This window comes from Fusarium solani (assembly GCF_023522795.1).
Source record: "Fusarium solani strain SB1 chromosome Unknown bctg00000008, whole genome shotgun sequence".
Taxonomy (NCBI): Eukaryota; Fungi; Ascomycota; class Sordariomycetes; order Hypocreales; family Nectriaceae; genus Fusarium; species Fusarium solani.
The window spans coordinates 1,774,449-1,793,003 of NW_027072148.1; the positions used below are offsets into that span (position 1 = coordinate 1,774,449).

Below are 18,555 nucleotides of genomic sequence, written 5' to 3' on the forward strand. Positions count from 1 at the left end.
CGAATTGATCTTGTCAACACTACCTCGACAAGCAAGAGCCGCTACCAACAGGACGCTGTGATCTGGTCTGTGTCTGTTAACAGCTGCTGCAACCATGGGCTCCTACCCTCCGGCGTCGTTCGACGTCCGCAAGATCGCCATCATTGGCGCTGGTCCGGCTGGCCTGTCGGCTGCCAAATACCTCACGGCGCAGGGGTCCTTTGACCATATTGTCGTCTTTGAGCAGCAGGATGAGGTCGGTGGCATCTGGAACTACAGCGGCCTCGCTCCAGGAACTTGCCCGGCTCCCCAGGAGGACCCCTTCTGTCCTCCCAGTGAGCCTATACGCTGGTGCGAGGGCGCCGCACCCATCTTCACCTCGCCCATGTACGAGCAGCTTCACGCCAATCTCCCCAATTCTGTGATGAGATTTTCCTGCCAGGCCTTCCCCGACGATGCCAGACTGTTTCCTGAACGGACCATGATCCAGGACTACCTGCTCAAGTACGCTGAGGACGTCAGGCCCCTGATTCGCTTCTGTCAGCGGATCAACCGGGTGACTTTGAAGCCGCAGGAGAATGGTCGAGACAGCTGGGAGGTTGAGGCGCAGTCGACAGTCGACGGCAACCTCACTGTTACAGAGTTTGACGCTGTCGTCGTCGCCAACGGCCACTACACGATCCCCTTCATCCCAAACATGAAGAACCTCGCCGAGTTCAACGAGGCATATCCCGGCGTCATCACCCACTCGAAGCAGTACCGCACTCCCCATCCTTTCAACGATGAAAAGGTCATTGTCGTTGGCAACGGCCCCTCCGGTCTGGACATTGCTCTGCAGATCAACCAGCAGTGTAGGAAGCCAGCCATCTTATCTGTGCGGCATCCTACTGCCCCGGACAGGCTAGCCCATTCAGGCTGCGAAGAAGCGGCTGAGATTGACGAGTTTTTGATCGAGGAGAAGGGGGTCCGCTTCAAGGATGGCCGGGTCGAGAGGGACGTTGACGCCATTGTCTTTTGCACTGGCTTTCTTTATGGCTTTCCTTTCCTCCCAGATCTCAACCACAAGCTCGTCACTACAGGACGAGGTGTTCACGGGTTGTACAAGCATGTATTTCACATCCAGCATCCTACTCTCGTTTTCCCTGGCCTCAACATGAAGGCAGCCCCGTGGCCGCTCTGTGAGAGCCAAGCAGCACTCTTCTCGGCGGTGTGGTCCAACAACCTCAACCTGCCTAGTGAAGATGCCATGGAAGCGTGGAGCCAGGCGCTAGAGCATGAGGAGGAGGGGGATGCATTGCATGTGTTTGGTCCCGATGGGGACGGTCACTATATCAATGAGCTGCATGACTGGGTCATGACAGCCCAGCGGCTGGGCAAGGAACCTCCGCGGTGGGATGATGAGCACATGTGGCAGCGCAGCGTCTTCCTCGAGGCCAAGGCGCGCTTCGAGCAGCTGGGCTGCACGGCGCAGACGCTCGAGGAGATTGGATTTCACTATCAGCCAGGGCCGTAGCCGTGGCAGGGTAAAGGAAACGAAACGGCTCGCAAGCAACGGAGAAGCCGAGAGAGAAAAGGACCGGATAGACTATTTCGCCATTTGTTAAGGCCAAGACGTTTTGCGTTTTACGATATAAGATCCGCTTCTCCAACCCATCCATCCTCGTCGTGCGCCTTCATTGAAGGGCGCAGACAACAAACAAGATGCATCCGCGAGCAGTGGTTGGCCCATCCCGCTCTACGCCCGATAAACCCCCCGGGGAAAAAGAACCAATTTATGGGGGAGTGCGAATGGTGCAGCGAAGCGATGTTGTGATGGTGGATAAGAATGACGGGGGTTGCTGTTGGATTTGTAATAGTTGGCGCGATGCCGCCATCGGGGGATACGATTAACAAGAGGATCCTATTGCCGAGACCTTCAAGGGTGGACTTGTACTTGAAGAAGAGAACGGCCCTCACCTCTCGTGATCTCTCATCATAATCGTATCACGGATCTCAGCTTCAACAGTCGCCAATCTATAGAGAACCTCAATCATGGCTCCCTCTGCAAGCATTGATACCACTGCTGCCGCTGCTGCTGCGGCACAGGCTGCGGCGACCCTCAAGGCCCTGCCTCACCCCAAGGACCTGTCGCACCACTACTCGCAGGTCACCAAGAACCGGGTCCAGAGCAGGATCAAGGCTTTTTACAGGTTCATCCAGACTCCTGGTATCAGCAACTTTTCTGGAGGTGAGTGTTTTGCGAGTGTTTTGCGAGTGTTTCTTCCCCGTGCCCGGCATCTCGGGGCGGAGCGGGGCCGGTATCATGCCGGAGCTTGGACCGTTACCTCCGACCAAACCTTTTTGTCTCTGTATTTCCGCAAACTGACATGATGCTTTGATAGGAATGCCCAATGTTAAATACTTTCCATACGATACACTAGAAGCCGACGTAGCAACCCCTGAGCGGTGGCAGCCCTCGCCAAACACTCCCGCCGAGGTTCAGCAGCAACTAGACCAGGCATCGTCCAACGGCCATTCCAATGGCAAGACCAACGGTTCAAAGAACGGAAACGCTCCCCAGGACCCTGACTACAAGGGAACCACAGCACACATCACTATTCCCAAGGTCCTCCACGAGCCGGACCGCACCAAGAAGATCGATCTCGCGACCGCTCTCCAATATGGCCTCGCTGCTGGCTACCCACCTCTGCTGTCCTTTGTCAAGCAGTTCACCAATGAAGTGCTGCACCCTAGCGTTCCTTATCATGGTGGCGCGGATGTGATCCTTAACAACGGCGGAACGGACGGTTTCTCCAAGGTGCTCCAGCTCCTGGTCGACCCCTGGTATGAGGGAGTCCACCCTGTGACTGAGCGGCCAGGCATGCTGTGCGAGACATTCGTTTTCGGAAACGTTCTTACACAGTCTCGGCCTCTTGGAGTTCAGGTTGTGCCTGTCGAGCTGGATCGTGAGGGTATGCTGGTGGAGGGACCGGGAGGTCTGCGGGATGTGCTTGATAACTGGGATCCTCGAAATGGCCGACGACCACACTTCCTCTACACGGTGACGTGAGTACTTGAAAACACTTGACCAGATTAATACTCAATTACTGACTTTTGATGATACAGCATGGGACACAACCCCACAAGTGGTGTCTTGGGAATCAAGAGGAGAAAGGAGATCTACGCCCTCGCCAGCAAATACGACATCATCATTGTGGAAGATGACCCTTACTGGTACCTTCAATTCCCTTCGGCCGCCGTTCACGAGGCTAGACTCAGGGGCCACGAGACACCTCGACATATCGAGACGCACACGCCGGCAAAGACGTCTGGCTACGAGTTTATCGACTCGCTCGTGCCTTCGTACTTGAGCATTGATGTTGACGGTCGTGTCATTCGCCTCGATACCTTTTCCAAGACGGTTGCCCCTGGTTGCCGATTGGGTTATGTTACGGCCCAGCCTGCTATCATCGAAAGAATCACTCGGTAAGCACTTGCAGTTCTCATCAACCTTGAGACACTACTAACACAGATGATAGAATCACCGAGGCTAGCACCAGCCAACCTTCAGGCTTTGTCCAAGCCTTTATCGCCCAGGTCCTCCTTGGCCCACACTCCTCTGCCCTGGCAGAGTTCGGCGCCCTCTCTGAGTCCGAAAAGGCCAACTTCAAGGGCTGGAAGCTCGACGGCTGGGTGCGCTGGCTCGAAGGTCTCCGTGGCGAGTACGAGCGCCGCATGACACGCATGTGCACAATCCTCGAGGACAACGCCTTCCAGCTGAAGCAGTCGACCCCTGAGAAACCAGACTCGGACTGGGACGTCATCACCAAGACAAAGCTCTTCGAGTTCGACTGGCCTCGCGGAGGCATGTTTGTCTGGCTACGCATTCACTTTGAGCAACACCCTCTCTTCAACGCCCGCGGCACCGACGTCCCCGTCATCAACGGGCCAGAGCTGGCAAAGGCGTTCCTCATCCACAGCACCCAGGCTCCCAACCTGGTGCTGGGCAGCCCTGGAGGCATGTTCAGCGCCACCCCTGAGATTCTGGCTGAGCACGGCTGGAAGTACGTGAGACTGTGCTTTGCTGCCGAGAGCGACGAGAATATTGATGCTGGCTCGTTGAGATTCTCCAAGTCGGTTCAGAACTTCTTTAGAATCACTGAGGTTGCTGAGATTGAAAAGTTGATTGCGGAGTTGTAAGCGGAAAAGGAAAATAACCTCAACTCGTAGAAGTACTTATGCCAAGATACTGAATACGATACTTAAGACATGCCAAAGCTGTTCAATGTGTGTATGTTGTGTGTTGAATGACTGACAACTCCATGTAAGGAAATGTCATCGGGAGATGTTGCTTGACTTATAACCTCACAACCCTAGTGTATCAACATGTCGTGTGTTAGGACAAAGTCACACTGGATCTCACATATCTCTCATCACATCACACCAATAATTCAGAAATGACGCAATTCACAACGCTCAATCGTTACAAACATCAAAGTACGGAACCAATGCCGAGTCTAGGCTGAAATTCATATCAAATCTCTGATTCATTTTTAAGAGCTCAACCTTCCAGAAGCCATTACGCCTCGATATCAAATCATGCCAGACCCGTCACCAATTTCCCTCCCAGCCTGCTGCACACCCAGCAAGTCGAGAATCTTAGTTCTGCTTCTTCTGAGCCTCCTGGGCGAACACGGAGGCGTAGGGGTTCAGGCGAAGCATGACCTGCTTGTTCTTGAGGGGGTTCTTCTTCTGGACAGCAGATCGTCGGGTGACGGCCTCGCCCTTGGGAGCGTTGAGGGAGCTCTGGATTTCGGAGCTGTTGATCAGGCGGGTGAGGTCGGCCTGGGAGACAACGTTGGAGGGGAGGAGGAAGTCACGCTTGTGGGTGGAGGCCTCGGTGGTGGAGCCGTAGATCTGGTCGAGGGCCTTGAAGGCGGCAGAGGTCCAGACGATGAATCGGCCGAGGTGACCACCAGGGGCGAGCTGGAGGAGGTTGAGGGCGGTGACGGGGGAGGTCTCGACACCGGGGATGTTGCGGAAAGCGGTGACGAGCTCCTTGCCGTCGGTCTCGGCATCGTAGATGACGAGAGGGCCACGTCGCTGGCGGTGGCGGCGGCCACGGAGCTTGCCCTTGCCAGCTCGGAGCTTCTTGGACTTCTTGACCTTCTCGACATCGGCACCAGCACCGACAGCCTTCAGGAGGCTGAGAGCGGCAGCGGTCTTGGCGACAGCGGCACCCTCGAAGAGGGCGGAGTCGACAACCAGGGGAACCTCAGGGACGGAGCTGACCTGGTGGCCACGGGCCTGGAGCAGGGGAACGGCAGCAGAGGCAGCCAGGGCGGAGCAGACAGCATATCGCCTAGTTCCGATGTTAGTTTCGCTCCTTCAACCATCTTTTCACTGAGAAAAACTCACTTCTGGCCCTGGTTGACCTTGATGTGCCACTTTCGCCAGATCTTGGTAGGGGCGAACATGCGACCGGAACGGCACATGTTACCGAAGGCGGCCTGACCAGCACGGTGGGTACCACCACCAGAGACACGGGGGATACGGGCGACGGCACGACCTGTGAGATATCCTGTTAGCAGCTGTTTCCCTCGTTGTCGTGGTGGTTTCCTGAAGCATCTCCTCTTCCCGTGGATGCTATCCATGCCCTGGCGCCCACAAAAATTCCCCTCCAATTCCTTCAAGTCGAAAAAAAAGTTCTTCACATACCAGTTCCCCAGGACTCAGCAGAGGTCTGGTGACCAGCCTTCTCGCTCACAGCATAGGGCTGTCGCTTGTTCTTGGCGATACCGGTGTGAACCTGCTGGACAATGTCCGGTCGGATCGGGCTGGTGAAGACGGCGGGAATGGCGTGGGTAGCTCCAGTGGGAGCACCATCTTTGCCGATGATGGAGACGGTAGGTCGCGAAGCCATTGTGAAGGTTGGGACTTGGACCTGGTGAGGTTAATTGAGTCAGTTGAGGTCTGGAAGGGAAGATGTTCAAGTCTCACCTTGTTCGTCGTGCGGCGTCGAAATTGGTGATGGAGTGGGAGGTTGCAATTCGGGCGCGATAAATTTCACATCGATTTTTTGGTGGGCGCCAGGCGGGACCCTAAGCCCCACCGACAACTCCGCCCTAGCGAGTGGCACGTGACCGCGGAGCTCCCCTGCTCTGCACTAACACAAACACCACAGTCCAACCCCACTAGAGAACGTGAAAATGGACATTATGCTTTAGTCTGTATCGACCTCTCATACAACTTCGAGGGGCCAGGATTCTACATAGGCCTTTTATCATATTTACAGAGTAACCGTGCAATTGCTTCATCTTATTATACGTACATGCATGTCGTCATTATGCCTAGTCTAGGTATTTTCAAGATGCAGATAGCCGCCCCGTCCCAAACCGTCCCCCCATAGTTCATCACTCCCATCTCTTCCACTCCTGAATCAACTTGTCCACCTGTTCATCCACCCACTCTTCATCGTTTCCTGACCTGTCCAATTTGGCCAACTTATCGTGAATCCTAGCCTCAATATCCATCCGCTCGATGACCTTGTTTTCTAGGTACTTGGGGTCATTCCAACGACAAGCCTTTTGGAAGATCTCCCTCATTCTGGGAGAGTAAAGTTGGCATGTTGCCACTGGTAACCTCTGAGGGTTCATATAGAAGTTGCGAGCAATCACGTTGTCGTCGTTGATCAATGGCCGGACGACCTCATCAAAACACTCGCCGCAGACAGAGAACTGACGGAGGAACTGCATGGTATGCCAGTACCCGTTGTGGATGGGTGTATCCTCCTGGCATTCACTGACGGCAGCCATTCTTTCCACCTCTTGAGCAAGACTCTTGAGATCTGGCTCCTCGTGTTCCAGACGGGCTTGATCCGAGGTGGTCTCCATGGCGTCGAAATACATGACGAACCGTTTCCGCTTCGGCTTGAATCGCATTGCGCAAAGGCCCCTTGTCGGCTCTGAACGGGAATCAAGGGGGATAAAGATGCCAGTAAGGTTAGGAAGCAAAGCCTGTATGATCCTGGCGCATTGGGGGCAAACGGTGAAATCGTAGACAAGCTGTCGCGTGTACGGATTGTAAAGCGTCAGCCAATTGCGAGTAGTTGTCCTATCACCGGGGCATGGAATGTTTTTAGTATCAGAGATGACGCTGGCAACATCATGGAACAACCGCAAGTCTGGCAAGTTGTTCTTCAGGGTGAGGAGCCAGGCTATGCGATACCAAGGGCCAACGCCAAAGTCACAGGCGATAGGCCTGTCTGTCGGGCGCAGCATGGGTTGGAAGGGGTTTCGGTACTCGGTTTTCGAAAAGACGGCACCGTAACAGTCCGGGCAGATATTGAAGTCTGTCCGTGGCAACGTGAGCCAGTCCACCATGCCTGCTACAGGATGTTTGCGCCGGCACTCGGGGAACGTGGTGACACCGGTCGCTTCTGTATGCTCCGAGTGTCGCCGAACGGCACCAACGGGCTTCTCCAGGTAAACACCGTCTCGATTAGGATCGAAAGCCGGTGGTTGCCATGGCTGCGACGAGAGAGGAGGGCGTACACTTGACGGTATGGCTGATGCAGGTCTCATCTCGAGGGGTGTCTCAGGGCCACCGATAGGGACAGGTATCGGGATCTCAGGCATAGAGACGATCGGGTCTACCTCGTAGCGAGATCGTGGCCTGCTGAATCGTTCAATGCTTCCCCGGGGATCAAGAGGATCAAATGGGTCGTCGTCCACGGGATAGGGGAGTTCGTTCTTGGGCCTCTCGGGGAGAGCATGCTCGCTTCTGACAATCGGCTCTCTGGGGATGGTTATTGGTTCCCTAGTGATAGGATCTCTAGCGATAGGCTCTCTAGTGATAGGATCTCTGGTGATTGGATCTCTAGTGATAGGATCTCTGGTGATTGGATCTCTGGCAACTGGGTCTCTTGTGATCGAATCTCTCGCGACTAAGTCTCCAGCAGTTGGGAAAGTTGCTGCAGCCCGCGGGTTTGGAGGCAAGTCATCTGAAGGGGCTGAGCTCGAGCCAGAGGGAATCGGGATTGGTATAGGCACCATAGGTAATCGAGGTCCAGACCTGGGGCCAGTAGGGGCGTCAACTTTTTCGAGTTTGGACTGTGAGTCGCGTTCGTCCTGAAGCACGACAGACTTTTTCCGCCGTGCGTGGAGTTCTCGTGGCCCCTTGGGATGCTCATCACCAGAGCGGTTGTCATCTCCACGGTCATCGCGACTATCGCGGCTGTCACGGCCGTCACGACGATCGTCACGACGGTCATCACGGCGGTCATCCCTACGCTCGTCTCGGCGTTCGTCACGTCGGTCATCGCGTCTGTCGTCTCGACGGTCATCTCGACGAGTTGCTGTCTCTCGAGAGGGGTATGTCGAAGCCCGGCTAAGGTCCTCTCGGTCTGCTCGCCCATATGAGGGCGACCTCTCCTTTTTGGTGGTCCTGGGTGGTACGTATTCGCTGCGGTAAGGAGTTTCACCAACCCTGTCTTTCGAAAGCGGTCGAGTTGGCTTCTCAGGTTCGACGTTTGAGCGCTTGGAGGTGGATGCAGTTGAAGAGGTGCGGGTATGAGTTCCATCATATCGTCGGTCATCTGGCAGATTGGTAGAATAGGTTGGTCGAGTTGGCGATCTGCGACTGGAACTCTGAGGCTGCGCATAACTATGATAGGCCTTCTCGCGGCCGCCTGCGCTATGCTTGATAACTTCAGGTGGAAGTGGTGGGTCGATTGGAATCTTTGGTGGTCGCACAGGAGGCTGATCTGGTCGGCTGCTTGCTGCAGCAGATGGGCGACTACGATACTTTTCGGGCAGCTGGTCGTCCCTAAATTCAGTTTCAAGTCGGGGCAGGTCTTGCCGACTTCGGCGCTTCTCCAATGGAGGCCTGCTGCGATCTCTGCTTGTTGGCGCACCGGTGTTGAGGTTGGTGTCGTATCGTCGACTTGCCCTCGTGTCCGCATGAGTATCGCTGGACGGTTTTTCGTTTCGCTCAACCCGTTCATTTCGTTCAGGTCGCTCGTTTCGTTCAATCCGCTCTGTTCGTTCGCCCCGCTCGGGCCTCTCAGTTCGTGCAGGCCTCTCGACTCGTTCTGGACGTTCAGCTCGTTCGGATCGCTCAACTCGCTCTGGCCTTTCAACTCGCTCAGATCTCCCAACCCGTTCAGGCTTTTCAATGCGCTCTGATCGCTCGGGTCGTTCTGGTCGCTCTGGTCTCTCGACACGCGCTGGTTTCTCAACACGCTCTTGTCGTGGTTGCACTGGCACTGTCTTCCGCTCTGTCTCCCCGCCTTCGGATCCACTCGACGAGCCTGTCAAGATGACGAAACGACGCTCTGGATTGTACTCATGAACTTCCATGATCAATGGGGCCTGGTCAATTTCTCCCCGAGACGGAGGTTCGTCCTCTGGGTTCTTGACATAGTATGACCCATGTTCTCTCTTGAGTGAGGCTGCCTCATCTTCAACAAAAGGTGGCGGCGGGCGGGCCCTTGGCGCACGCGACGACGAGTTAGAGGAATACGGTCGTGAGGATTGTTGGTAGGACGACTGATAGGACGAGGAATAAGACGACGTAGGTTTGGAGTAGGAACTAGCTTCGAACTGCGCGGATGATTGCCTGCAAAGACATGTAAGCGGGGAATCTGATTGTCTGGCGGAGAGGGCATACGGCTTTGGGCTCTTGGCCCGGGATGTTGTAAAGTACCCCGTCTGGAGGAGGTTCTGAATGTCAAAGGACTCGACCATGGTGCGTGTCTATTCGTTATTCGTGTGAACGGCAAGAAATCATTATAGTCTATCCAAGAAGAGAGGACAGGAAATGCGCCGGCGGGAATGAGAAGGTGGAAAGAGGGCAACTGGAGTTCGGGCTGGTTGCTGATGTTTTGTTTGCTCTGATCGGGCTGTTGTCTCGGTGTCGCACAGGCCGTGCTGGCACCCTCCAGGCGGCGCTCGATGATAGGAAGCAGCAGAGCAGTCGCAAGAAGCACTGCACACGACTCGGAGGCCCCTTCAACTTGGGAGGAGGTTTTTTACGGAACAAAAAGCCCAATAAGGAGGAGGCGGAATAAAGAGACGATCTGTTTGGTTTACGACGTCAGAAAGGTGAGCGAGAGCAAGCCCGAGACGTCTTGGGGCGCAGCTGGGCCCAACCTGCCTTCCTGCTTGAGGGATGACATAGCACAACGGCGAGGTACCTGATGCCACGCCCGACGGCCCAGCCAAGCACATGTACCTCGGAGTCGCTGGGCATCCACCCCTCCTCGTTCTTGGCCCTGTGAAGCCCGCCAATCGCCCCGCCAGGTTGCCCCTCCTACGTCTTGCTTTGCACGGCTGGTCCATGCCGATGGCTTTCACGGGAACAAACTAAGAAAAAATGTACCGATATTGGCGCCTGCATCATGTGTTTGTGTGATGTGCTCTGGGGAATACCCTGCTCGGCGAACCTCCAGAGCCTCTAGTGCAGCAATGCGCCATCGCACAGAGTTTTACGGCAGTTACAGAGTATTACCTATCACAGCAGCAATCATGTTCGGGCTGCAAGTACTTGAACTTCATTCCAGCGCTGATACTGCATGGCCGGGTGCACAATCATGTTCGGGGCTGGTACCCGCTGGACGGGAGCGAGTGTGTGGCATAACAGTCGTCACCGCTTCAACGGCCGTCCATCGATCATGGCGGGTGCTGGTAAACACGCCATAATTCCGCCAACAGGTTTTGAGTCTTAGCAGCGCATATACGGTGAGCTGACTTAGCAAATCGATGATATTCCCAGACAATCCCAGGTCATGAAATGTGACGGTACCGACAGAGATCTGCCCAGCGGTCAAGGATATTTACTTGTGTTGTGGGACCCATCCTCGCGAAATAAAAGAGTACTTATAACTCCTATCAAAGGCACTGCTACTTTACGTTGCAACAATTCACAAAAAATACGAACATGACAGAAATAGATACTGTAGTAGAAGGCAGTACTGTATAATTCCGTAATGTTATTTATACATTCCAAGTTGGAATCTAAGCCATAAGCTGATACTCAAGGTAGAGAGAGGTATGTACCAGTGTCTTCTTGACTCAAGCGCCATCATGAGGCCCTGCAAGCCATCTTCATGATGGTCCCACAGGAGACGATCCACAATCGGGCAGGACGGTGCAACTTCTGGAGGCTTCTTTGGAATGTGCATATGTATCTGTGAGGTCTTTGATGCTGTTTTATTCCCTGGGAGGCTTCCAAAGGATTCTACCGTAACTCGCCACAAGGCCATCATGACGAGTATCACTGAAATTGGCTTCGATAACATGATTCCAATCAGAAGAGAAAGCCACATGTGCCTAGGAGAAGGCTTGATTGCATCCTAGGACTTAAGACACTGCTAGGACATTATCAGCCATATTTCTACTCAATTCTGTGACACAGTCAGACATGCAGTCAAGGGCATATCAGCGGTACCGGGCGTCATATGTGACCACGAGGCCCAAGGCAACTTGAGACACTGGGCACCATGATATGGTACTTGGTAAATCACAAGGGTCCAAGCAGGCGGGCAGCAGGTTTTCAAACTATTCGCAAGGGCTAGATCGGAGACTGTAGACCTCAGTAGTATTTACGGTCCTCCTTCATCATGCTATAATCATGGGAACCTATAACTTGTCTCATCTTCAATGCCCCGATATCACTCTTAATGTTCTCCAGAGATTCATCGAGAGCAGCAATTTGACAAAAACGGTGAAAGTTGTGCTAGTTATTGGTCAGTCTGGCATGTCGTACAGCATATACAGGCAACCAGGCTCTTCACCATTCAACGATACAGCTCTTGGCGTCACAGGCAAAACACATTGGCGGCCTCATTCAGCTTCCTAAAAATAACAAGTCCTAGAATCCAAGCTGATTTGATACAGTGTGCAAACCGGGCGTTGCGCCAGCACGTAAAGGATAATTAGTGGTATCTTCCCTCACATTGCTCCATCCAGTCTTGACCCCATGAGTAAAGTCGTTCCGTACAGTGCCCAAGAATGAAAAGCCCCAACAGGTGCACATCCTAGTCCTCAAGAAGGTCTGCAATGTCCTTGTCCTCCTCTTCCTCGAGTCTCCGTTGCTCCTCGGCCTCAAGCAGGTTCTTGAGCATGGTCCTCTGCCTCACCCTGGCCTTCTGACCCCAGTCGGCACCCGTGCCATCGCCCTCCTCGTCAATCTCAGGTTCCTCCTCAACCAGGCCCCGCAGCTCATTGGGCGAGATCTGAGCCTTGCGCTGTTCCCTCTCGTCCTGCTCCTCCATCTTCTTGACGGCGCCCTTGGTGACAAACTTCATCATGTAGGGGCGGAGGAGCATGTAGCCACCGACAATGACGACGAGGCGGATCCAGGACTGCATCGTCATGTTGTTGAAGGTGTTTGAGAGGTTGTTGGAAGCGTTGGCTCCATACTGAAGGAATTGGGCGGCGAATTTGCCCAGGGGGTTGAGCTCAATGTCGTCTTGAGCGGGCTGCTCTTGCTGCTGGGCCAGGGGATCCATTGTGAAGGGTGTGTTGAAAATGAGGTCGTAAGTTGTAGATGTTGACGTGTCTTGAGATTTATCCCGATTTTAAGCTCCCAGACGTGACCCTGATGAAAGAAGATTGTTTTGATGTCGAGCTTAACTTTGATCAAGCCGAGAAGCTGAAGCTACCGTGTCGACAAGACAGCTCAGATGCGCCAAAATTGAGACTTCGGGTGTAGTCAAAAGGGAAGAGAAGCGTCGAAGCCTCACTTGCGATCGAGGCAATGAGGGATTAAGTGAGATTCGTGATGTTTGGGTGATGGTTGAGCTTAGATGAAGTGTTGGAGCATCAGGGTTTTATATGGCGCGCGAGTCGGGAGGTTTCTTTTTGGCTGGATTTCTCCGATGGAGCCGGCGCCCACTGGCCACATTGACTTGTTCTGGAACGGGGTGGCCAATTTGCCAACAATAAACACCGCAATTCAAGCGCTTTGTCCCTGGCTGATTACGGACACTCTTGAGTTATTTAATAAGTGGAATTGACATGGTTGCTGGACCGAGGCAGTCTTATTAGATGCTGTTGATCGTCGCGACAGCGTGTAAAGTGAAAGTTACAAGTTCCACCCATACATTCGCAACGAGGAATGTTTCTTGCACAACATGAACGCCAACACTACTGAATTATGTCACGAATTTTACCTCGAGCAAATAAAGGCATTCGAACCTCACTATCCACCCTTCAGCATGTCCTAAACTCACAAATACCTCTCTTACACGCATCTTGAAGCTGGTCATGATCCAATGCCAGATGCGCTCCACGTGACTTGATTAGTAGCTCTCACCTCTGACTGGATGCCTTGATCCCTGGGCCAGCGGCTGGTCGGCTCCACCAAAAGAGACTCGAGAGCGGGCAAGAGCGACCAGAGCTGCTGTCGAGAAATTTTCGAAGCCTCGTACCCGATCATCTCCTCCTCAGCAGCACCACCGCGTGTTCTGAATCCCCTCTTCTCCCCTCCTTCTCCCTTCTCCTCTCCATCTCCTTCTCGTCCTTTCGCAATTGGTCTTTATTATACCCAGAGCCGTCACAATGTCGACCGCCTTCCGATCTCTTGCGCCTTTCCTGCGCACCGCCCGCCACGGCCTCAAGGCGGCTCCCATCAACCCCCTCCAGTCCGCCCTCAAGAAGCAGAATGCCTCTGGCGTCCTCAACCTCTACCGCACATACGCCGTCTTTGAGCGATCAAAGCCCCATGTGAACATTGGTACCATTGGCCACGTCGATCACGGCAAGGTACGAATCTACTTGCAGCGCACCGCATCAATTGGTTGCGGAGAAAAAAACCTCGGCTGACCTGATAATTCCCAGACCACCCTCTCCGCTGCCATCACCAAGCGACAGGCCGAGAAGGGCCTCGCCAACTTCCTCGAGTATGGTGCCATTGACAAGGCTCCCGAGGAGCGAAAGCGTGGTATCACCATCTCCACTGCTCACATCGAGTACTCTACCGACAACCGCCACTACTCCCACGTCGACTGCCCTGGTCACGCCGATTACATCAAGAACATGATTACTGGTGCTGCCAACATGGACGGTGCTATTATTGTCGTCGCTGCCTCTGACGGTCAGATGCCCCAGACCCGTGAGCACTTGCTGCTCGCCCGTCAAGTCGGTGTCCAGAAGATTGTCGTCTTCGTCAACAAGGTCGATGCCATCGACGACCCCGAGATGCTTGAGCTCGTCGAGATGGAGATGCGTGAGCTCCTCAACACCTACGGCTTCGAGGGTGACGAGACCCCTGTCATCATGGGCTCTGCTCTCATGTCCCTCCAGAACCAGCGCCCTGAGATTGGTAGCCAGAAGATTGACGAGCTCCTTGCCGCCGTCGACGAGTGGATCCCTACCCCCGAGCGTGACCTTGACAAGCCCTTCCTCATGTCCGTTGAGGATGTCTTCTCCATTGCCGGCCGTGGTACCGTCGTCTCTGGCCGTGTCGAGCGTGGTGTCCTGAAGCGCGACCAGGAGATTGAGCTCGTCGGCAAGGGTAACGAGGTCATCAAGACCAAGGTCACCGACATTGAGACCTTCAAGAAGTCTTGCGAGCAGTCCCAGGCTGGTGATAACTCTGGTCTCCTCATCCGAGGTGTCCGCCGTGAGGATGTCCGCCGTGGTATGGTCGTCTGCGCCCCCGGCACTGTCAAGTCCCACACTCAGTTCCTTTCTTCCCTCTACGTCCTCACCAAGGAGGAGGGTGGCCGACACACTGGCTTCCAGGAGCACTACCGACCCCAGCTCTACCTCCGAACTGCTGATGAGTCCATCGACCTGACCTTCCCCGAGGGTACCGAGGACGCCAGCAGCAAGATGGTCATGCCCGGTGACAACACCGAGATGGTCGTCACCATGGGCCACCCCAACGCCATTGAGGTCGGTCAGCGATTCAACATCCGTGAGGGTGGCCGAACCGTCGCTACCGGTCTCTGCACCCGTATCCTCAAGTAAGGGAGAGGTGTTGTTATAGACAGGAGAGGAAAAATTTTGGGGTAGTGTACGAATTATGGCGCTCATGTGAAACCGGGCATTGTCTCCCACTTTGAGTCCAGTTTGGCTCTTGTATATCTAGGTACGGCCGGGGGGCTCAAAGATCTCCGCTCTGCTTCCTCCCGTTGTCTTGACGATTGTAATGTAGACAAAATTGGGGAGGCAGTAATAAGACATGTAAAACTAGCACTTGAATTTTTTCGTTGAAGTGATGGTTTTGTGAGTGAGGTGATGTTTCTCAAAATTGTTGTTTCGTGAACGAATCGTTCCGACCCGGCATTTCAAGCCAATGGGCACAGGGAGTTTAATCGATTTCATGTGTATTGATTCTCATCTTCACAATGAACCGACACGCTTCATAACCGTAATCCAGTCATGTTGGCAGACGAGGATAGTCCGGACACACCGACATGTGAGGTCCAATGCAATGGTATTCGTCTATCCTCGGAGGATGTTCGTCAGACGCACGATCTTCCTAAGGGACCCAAGCAAGCCATAAAACTCCTGTTCCAAGCGGCCGCCCTCCGAGTGCTTTTTTGTGCGCAAGGCCTTGACTTTCTGCCGAGAGTTCCCCCATCCACTACTTGTTCTCTCTCAACAACCCCCCCTTAACCGAGAAAACTTGGTGTCATGATGATCGTTTATCGGTACTGTAGAGACGATCGGTCAGTCTCTGTTCGTGCCTCTTATTGTCGGGACCCCTTGGGTAGGGGAATATCGTGTTCGTTCGAAACTCACCTTGTTGAAGCCAATGTCCTTGGCCTTCTCACGGAAGCACTGACGGCAGAGGTTGAGGTCGTACTTGCGGATAAGACCGGCCTTGTGCTTGCAGACGCGGCTACAGAGCGAGAGAATGTCAGCATATTTTCGTTCGAGGCGGGCATTGTCATCGAGGTTTCCCCCCGTCGCTTGGGGATTTTCGCGTCCGGGGAGGAAGGAGATAAATCGTACCAGCTGCGAGAGCCCTTGCCGTAGCTTCGGGGGCGCGAGTTCCAGACGCTTTCGTGAGACATGGTTGCGGTGCTTGGGGGGATGACCGAAAGCTGGAGTTTGCGGGATGGTTGAATTCGCGAGGGTTGAAATTCGGCGGGAAATTTTGTGTGAATTGAACGAGACGTACCGCGCACCGATTGGAGGGCTCCGCAGCCCCAGCCCAGACGAGGGTGAGCGTGGGGCATCCTGCACGTGATCAGAGCTGTGTCTTGTATCACGTGTTCCTTTCAAGGTGACGACAGCAGCGCTAGCGGCGGGAGCTCACCCTGCCTTAGCTCGTCCCGCTTACCTCACCGGTCCATTCACCTACAAGGGCCATTCCGTTGCAAGCTGGCATCTCGAGTGGATTTCCAAGCAACCACCGAGCAACAAAGCACATCTTACGATTGTGTTTTTGATCAGCTCTATTCTTCTTCATCCAATTTCTCCATCTCCTTCGTAAAAGTCAACTTCCTCGAGGCCTACCATCCACAATGGTCTTGATCAAGAGCTTCGTGCTCTCGGCCCTCGCCGCTACGGTGGCAGCCAAGTCGGCCGTTATCGAGCTCCTCCCCTCCAACTTCGACAAGGTCGTCCTCAAGTCCGGCAAGCCCACGCTCGTCGAGTTCTTTGCGCCGTGGTGCGGCCACTGCAAGAAGCTCGCCCCCGTCTGGGAGGAGCTTGCCTTTGCCTACGAGCACACCGACAAGGTCCAGATCGCCAAGGTCGACGCCGACGCCCAGCGCGAGCTCGGAAAGCGATTCGGCATCCAGGGCTTCCCGACCCTCAAGTTCTTTGATGGAAAGAGCGACAAGCCCCAGGAGTACAAGTCTGGCCGCGACCTCGAGAGCCTTACCGAGTTTATTGTTGAGAAGACTGGTGTCAAGCCCAAGAAGAAGCTTGAGCTGCCCAGCGAGGTTGCCATCTTGAACGATGGTTCGTTCGCCGAGACCATTGGTGGAGACAAGAACGTCCTGGTTGCCTTTACCGCTCCTTGGTGTGGCCGTAAGTGTTTCCTTGAGTGAATTGCTGGCGAACTCTGCTCATTCGTTTCTTTAGACTGCAAGAACCTTGCTCCCACCTGGGAGGATGTTGCGACCGACTTCGTCAACGACAAGAATGTTGTGATTGCCAAGGTTGATGCTGAGGCTCCCAACAGCAAGGCCGTCACCGAGCAGCAGGGCGTCAAGTCCTACCCCACCATCAAGTGGTTCCCTGCCGGCAGCAAGGAGGCTGTCGCCTACGAGGGCGGTCGCAGCGAGGAGGCCATCCTTGCCTGGGTCAACAAGCACGCTGGAACTCACCGTGTTCCCGGCGGTGGCCTGAATGCCATTGCTGGTACTGTTGAGTCTCTTGACACTCTTGTCGCCAAGATTGCCGGTGGCGCCGCTCTTGCTGAGGTTGCCGCCGAGGTCAAGAAGGAGGTCGAGGGCCTTACAGATGCTATTCAGCAGAAGTACGCCGAGTACTACGTCCGTGTGTTTGATAAGCTTGGCCAGAACAACGACTGGGCGTCCAAGGAGCTCACCCGACTGGATGGCATCTTGTCCAAGGGCGGGCTGGCCCCGACCAAACGAGACCAGATCCAGCAGAAGACCAACGTCCTCCGCAAGTTCCTCGAGAAGGCCGAGGAGAAGGTTGAGGAGAAGGTCGAGGAGGTCAAGGATGAGCTATAAAGGATTAGGAATGTGAACAACAAAAGGCAAGAGAAAGCGAGTACAAAATCATCAAAGGTTTATATAGTAGAGTCTTTGGTTACTTGATGTCATGACTGAAATAACGTAACAATGAGGCAGCTTCGTTCTATGCGTGAAGACCAACCACCTTTCGTGAAGGACAACCCAAACGCCCCGCAATTGGACAGTAAACGGCAGGGTACATTGCTCTTTACGACTTTGTCGAGCCTCCGTCCTTGGATTTGCTTTCTTGGAGGGCTGCTTCGAGGTTATCCAGCCTCCGAGACATCTCATCCACTTTGCAAGGTCAGCGTGGGGCAGAGTGCATGACTGCGGACAGAAGACTTACTCTTGGCAAAGATCTCTGAGGAGACGCCAGCAAACTTGTTGGACAGTGAGTTGAGGAGCTCCTCGACGGCGGCTGTGACATCGGCACGAGCATCATCCGAAGACTACAGGAGGGAGGATGGTCAGTGGCGTCGTCGAGACTTGGGTCATGGGGGCACTCTGCAGTCGGCGCTTTCTCTGATGCAGCTGGTCGTGTGTAACACGGCATGCGTCAAAGCTGCTGAATGGTGGGCGAGCAGAGTCTAGAGGACAATAGCACATACGTTCTCAGGCTTGAGGCCTGCAGGGGTCTCTGACTTGGGGTCGTTGCTAGCCATGATGCTCTCTGTTTTGGTTGCGACGAGAGTGGCACGAGAGTGGTCTATTCACAATTGCCTGTCGTCTCTAGGAGCGACCACGGAAAAAAGAGAGGATAGGAGAAAAAGACTGGGTTGTTTGTGTTGCAAGTGTGCGTCCTTTCCCCCCTTGGGTTGTAGCTTAGGTAGTCGTGGGATTGTTTGCTCAGTGGCTGTTGATAGAAATGGCCCGTATTCGTACTGTGTCCTCTGTACTGATGTGAATGGCCCCGGCGGATACGGCGTTTCTCG

At 54.3% G+C, this 18,555-nt stretch overlaps 9 protein-coding genes across 9 annotated transcripts; 4 read left to right on the plus strand and 5 right to left on the minus strand.

Annotated features, from left to right (window-relative positions):
• Positions 1–94: 94 nt before the first annotated feature.
• Positions 95–1,492, plus strand: MRS44_012607 (uncharacterized protein; the record flags this gene model as incomplete). The annotated part of the gene is made up of 1 exon (XM_046269420.2): positions 95–1,492. One exon carries the CDS (start codon positions 95–97, stop codon positions 1,490–1,492), a length of 1,398 nt encoding a protein of 465 aa, XP_046132939.2.
• Positions 1,493–2,010: 518 nt separating this feature from the next.
• MRS44_012608 (uncharacterized protein) lies at positions 2,011–4,158 on the plus strand (the record flags this gene model as incomplete). The annotated part of the gene is made up of 4 exons (XM_046269421.2): positions 2,011–2,206; positions 2,361–3,024; positions 3,085–3,444; positions 3,498–4,158. The coding sequence occupies 4 exons, from the start codon at positions 2,011–2,013 to the stop codon at positions 4,156–4,158; spliced, it is 1,881 nt and encodes a 626-aa protein (XP_046132938.2).
• A 459-nt stretch (positions 4,159–4,617) lies between these two features.
• Positions 4,618–5,881, minus strand: MRS44_012609 (60S ribosomal protein uL4; the record flags this gene model as incomplete). The annotated part of the gene is made up of 3 exons (XM_046276097.2): positions 4,618–5,320; positions 5,377–5,527; positions 5,677–5,881. The coding sequence occupies 3 exons, from the start codon at positions 5,879–5,881 to the stop codon at positions 4,618–4,620; spliced, it is 1,059 nt and encodes a 352-aa protein (XP_046132937.2).
• A 490-nt stretch (positions 5,882–6,371) lies between these two features.
• On the minus strand, positions 6,372–9,704 carry MRS44_012610 (uncharacterized protein; the record flags this gene model as incomplete). Its single annotated transcript, XM_046276096.2, has 2 exons — positions 6,372–9,576; positions 9,628–9,704. The coding sequence occupies 2 exons, from the start codon at positions 9,702–9,704 to the stop codon at positions 6,372–6,374; spliced, it is 3,282 nt and encodes a 1,093-aa protein (XP_046132936.2).
• A 2,291-nt stretch (positions 9,705–11,995) lies between these two features.
• Positions 11,996–12,469, minus strand: MRS44_012611 (uncharacterized protein; the record flags this gene model as incomplete). Its single annotated transcript, XM_046269419.2, has 1 exon — positions 11,996–12,469. The coding sequence occupies one exon, from the start codon at positions 12,467–12,469 to the stop codon at positions 11,996–11,998; it is 474 nt and encodes a 157-aa protein (XP_046132934.1).
• Positions 12,470–13,520: 1,051 nt separating this feature from the next.
• MRS44_012612 (uncharacterized protein) lies at positions 13,521–14,933 on the plus strand (the record flags this gene model as incomplete). Its single annotated transcript, XM_046269417.2, has 2 exons — positions 13,521–13,724; positions 13,800–14,933. The coding sequence occupies 2 exons, from the start codon at positions 13,521–13,523 to the stop codon at positions 14,931–14,933; spliced, it is 1,338 nt and encodes a 445-aa protein (XP_046132933.1).
• Positions 14,934–15,638: 705 nt separating this feature from the next.
• On the minus strand, positions 15,639–16,302 carry MRS44_012613 (uncharacterized protein; the record flags this gene model as incomplete). The annotated part of the gene is made up of 2 exons (XM_065618857.1): positions 15,639–16,151; positions 16,255–16,302. The coding sequence occupies 2 exons, from the start codon at positions 16,300–16,302 to the stop codon at positions 15,639–15,641; spliced, it is 561 nt and encodes a 186-aa protein (XP_065474929.1).
• Positions 16,303–16,438: 136 nt separating this feature from the next.
• On the plus strand, positions 16,439–17,620 carry MRS44_012614 (uncharacterized protein; the record flags this gene model as incomplete). Its single annotated transcript, XM_046276095.2, has 2 exons — positions 16,439–16,949; positions 17,004–17,620. 2 exons carry the CDS (start codon positions 16,439–16,441, stop codon positions 17,618–17,620), a joined length of 1,128 nt encoding a protein of 375 aa, XP_046132931.2.
• Positions 17,621–17,831: 211 nt separating this feature from the next.
• Positions 17,832–18,285, minus strand: MRS44_012615 (uncharacterized protein; the record flags this gene model as incomplete). Its single annotated transcript, XM_046276094.2, has 3 exons — positions 17,832–17,917; positions 17,970–18,072; positions 18,232–18,285. The coding sequence occupies 3 exons, from the start codon at positions 18,283–18,285 to the stop codon at positions 17,832–17,834; spliced, it is 243 nt and encodes an 80-aa protein (XP_046132930.1).
• Between the last annotated feature and the right edge of the window lie 270 nt (positions 18,286–18,555).